This window comes from Papaver somniferum, chromosome 7 (assembly GCF_003573695.1).
Source record: "Papaver somniferum cultivar HN1 chromosome 7, ASM357369v1, whole genome shotgun sequence".
NCBI classification, from domain to species: domain Eukaryota; kingdom Viridiplantae; phylum Streptophyta; class Magnoliopsida; order Ranunculales; family Papaveraceae; genus Papaver; species Papaver somniferum.
Genome location: NC_039364.1, coordinates 194,500,328 through 194,503,290, shown reverse-complemented (window position 1 = coordinate 194,503,290; position 2,963 = coordinate 194,500,328). Strand labels below are relative to the sequence as shown.

Below are 2,963 nucleotides of genomic sequence, written 5' to 3'. Positions count from 1 at the left end.
CAATATCGGGATTTTACCCAGAATCGCTTTATGTAGTGCTATCGAATAAACCGATACTGGGTTAAAGTTTTGAAAAAAAATTCCTTTTTGGGCAATTAGGACATGCAAATACATGTTTGTAGATCGTTACAACTCATACCTGTTTATTAGAAGCATTATCACTTTCTTCTTCCCGACGAAATTGTTCTTGTGCTTGAATAATATCCTCAAGCATTCTTTGGTTGACATTCTCTTCTTCATTCAACAAATTATCCAATTCGATAGGATCGAAATCATGATAATCTGATGCACCTACTTCTTCATCACTACTAGAGTCTTCATCATCACTATAAAGTTTCATTTTTGCTAAGAAAATCACAAACCCTAGGTTTTTCATTTTTCCCTCTACTTCTTCTTTCCCTTCAAACCTTCAAAAAGAAAATGAATTTTTACTCTAATCCTAACACTATAATCAAACTCAAACACTAATTAATTTAACAAATATTAACTTAATTAATCATCACTAATTTAATAAGAGCATATTAGGCATTAACATAAATAGTGGATAATGGATTTCTAGAAATTACTTGTTAATGACCCTATTTTGTCATGTAGCTATAGGCCCCAATTAAGTGGCATAGGGCCCAAATTAGCCAAGAAAATTAAACCCCGGTCATTATGTTTTTATACACATGTTTTTTAGTACATACTTGTCGTTCTGTATTAGACGAAATGCCAAGACTCTAAATTTCACAGCAAGTATTACAAACTATAAGAAATGTCGACCTGGGGACAATTCTAATGACCAACTGAGGCATGCTCATCTTGTTGATCTACTCTGGGAAATTTTCACATTCCAAAACAACATAAAACAATTAAACTTTTTTTTTTTGGTACTGTAACACTTCTGCAAGAATCTAAACATAATTTCTCAGAATAATGAAGACCCAGTAAAATGTTTACCAGTAGAGTGATTCAGTACTAGATAGAAGTTTGAACACCATAAGTTATAAAAAACATAGTTAACAGACAGAACAATTCCCCAGCAATAAACTCTCTATCTCTGCTTAAATCCTTAGTTCTTGTGCTCATAGAAGAGAGATCAATTTTACTAAATGAATAGACACGAAAGAATCAAAACCCTCGTCGATTTTTATTACCACATTTACGTTGAGCAATCCCGAAGCGATGAAATCTAGGAACCAATATGCACCTGTTGGAACAGTTAGAGAGAATCAAAACCCCACAAAAACATTGAAACAAAAAACATAAATATTTTTACAGTTCTTACCGATATAAAGTAACTCTGCATCAAAAGCATTAAAATCAAGGAACAGCTATGCATATGCTGGGACAAAGATGAACGAAAATATAACAGCAGTAATGAACCAACAATTCTCAAAATACTGAAAACCCATTAAAATGTTTACCAGTAGAGTGATTCAGTATTAGATAGAAGTTTGAACACCATAATATAAGTAATACAAAACATAGTTAACAGGCAGAAGAATTCCCCAACAACAAACTCTCTATCTCTGCTTAAATCCATATTTCTTGCGCTCATAGAAGAGATCAGTTTTAGCACTGCCCAAGTTAACAATCTTTGGACAGCCATCACGGTCCTTCTCCTGCTGAGTACACTCTTTGCAATAATAGGCATCAGAGATACCCACACCTCCACAGATCACACACCGACCCTGGAACGACCCATAGTTGCATTCATCGCAAGCCCTAACAAGTGTGCAAGGACGCACATAGGAATCACATATCACACACTTCCCATCGCACTTCTCACACAACCGACCAATTGCAATCCCAGGCTGCTTCCTGCACATAATCAAATCAGGATGATGCTTGGCCATGCTTCCTTTGTCACTAGCTAGTATATATCAACTGCAAAATTTCACACAAAGAATGAGTTGTTTAATTATTTAAAAGGCTAAAACTGAATTGGTAATGTTAATAGCAAAGGAGGGTACCAGTAGAAACACAATTAAAGACAAAAACAAACAAATTATGAGTTCGGTTGAACAATTCAACTGCTCGTATTATTATCTCCTTAGTTTATGTTTTAGATGAATTGTTTCTGGATTTGAGATTTGAACTCAAATCGAAACCCAATCTAGGGTTTTATAACAAAGACGAGACTAAAATCTTATAATATATTGCAACAACTAAAATTGATTAAAATTTCAGAATAAACAACTTCCATTACTGAGGAATTGTACCAAACATACTATGCGCGTTGTTTGAAAAGTTGAATACGAATTCAAATAAACGCATACAAAGGGAAACAAAAAGAAATCGACATCGGTAAGATAAGTTCTTACCTGAAATCAAACTCGAGTCTGGTTACAACAAACACCCTAAACCCAACCTCGGAAGTGGAGAGAACTGTGGGAGAGAGAAGACTCTTGATGCTTGAACGAGAGAATGGTTAGCTGCCTTCTGGTTTGTTACCGGTAGATCTTGAAACGTTGCAGCGTGTGCTTTTTATTGAACGATTATTTTTTTGGGACCATGGTTTTTTTTTGGGTAAAGACATTAGAAGTAAATCTAGGTCATCATTTATCTAGATATTTATATTAATATCTAAATTATCCTTCTGATTAATTTTGGGTGATGATTAGCTAGTGTTAATAATAGTTAATGTAATGATTAGTGAGATGATTAAGTTAAAGATAATTAGTGAGATTAAAAAATCAGATGAGTTTTTTTTTTAAAGAAGTAGAATTATTGAGAGAGTAAAGTTAGAGAAGATGAAGAAGGAAAACATGAAAAACGATGGATTTTACCAACCACAACCGGAGGAAGGGTATTTGGGTACCCAGGTATGCTTCAAACTTAGATAATGTTGGTTGAATTGCTCCAAACTTTCAAAAAAATGAAAACTTTTATGTAAATTTGGGCCAGTTCGGTTAACCATATGTCAACAACATGTAACCGAACACATCTGAAAGTGTAGTTCGGTTACCATATGTCAA

The 2,963-nt window shown here is 34.2% G+C and overlaps 1 protein-coding gene across 4 annotated transcripts; it reads right to left on the bottom strand.

Moving 5' to 3' along the window:
- Positions 1-628: 628 nt before the first annotated feature.
- LOC113299293 (PHD finger-like domain-containing protein 5B) lies at positions 629-2,510 on the bottom strand. Of its 4 annotated transcripts, none has more exons than XM_026548297.1 (3): positions 1,410-1,872; positions 1,271-1,327; positions 629-1,192 (listed from the first exon to the last, which is right to left on the bottom strand). In XM_026548297.1, exon 1 carries the CDS (start codon positions 1,839-1,841, stop codon positions 1,509-1,511), a length of 333 nt encoding a protein of 110 aa, XP_026404082.1. In that variant the 5' UTR covers positions 1,842-1,872; the 3' UTR covers positions 629-1,192; positions 1,271-1,327; positions 1,410-1,508. The 4 variants fall into 4 exon arrangements, 3 of the variants coding, with proteins under 3 accessions (XP_026404082.1, XP_026404083.1, XP_026404081.1); XR_003334779.1 differs by adding an exon at positions 2,310-2,510 and having other exon boundaries at positions 847-1,192; positions 1,271-1,872; XM_026548298.1 differs by lacking the exon at positions 1,271-1,327.
- Positions 2,511-2,963: the final 453 nt, after the last annotated feature.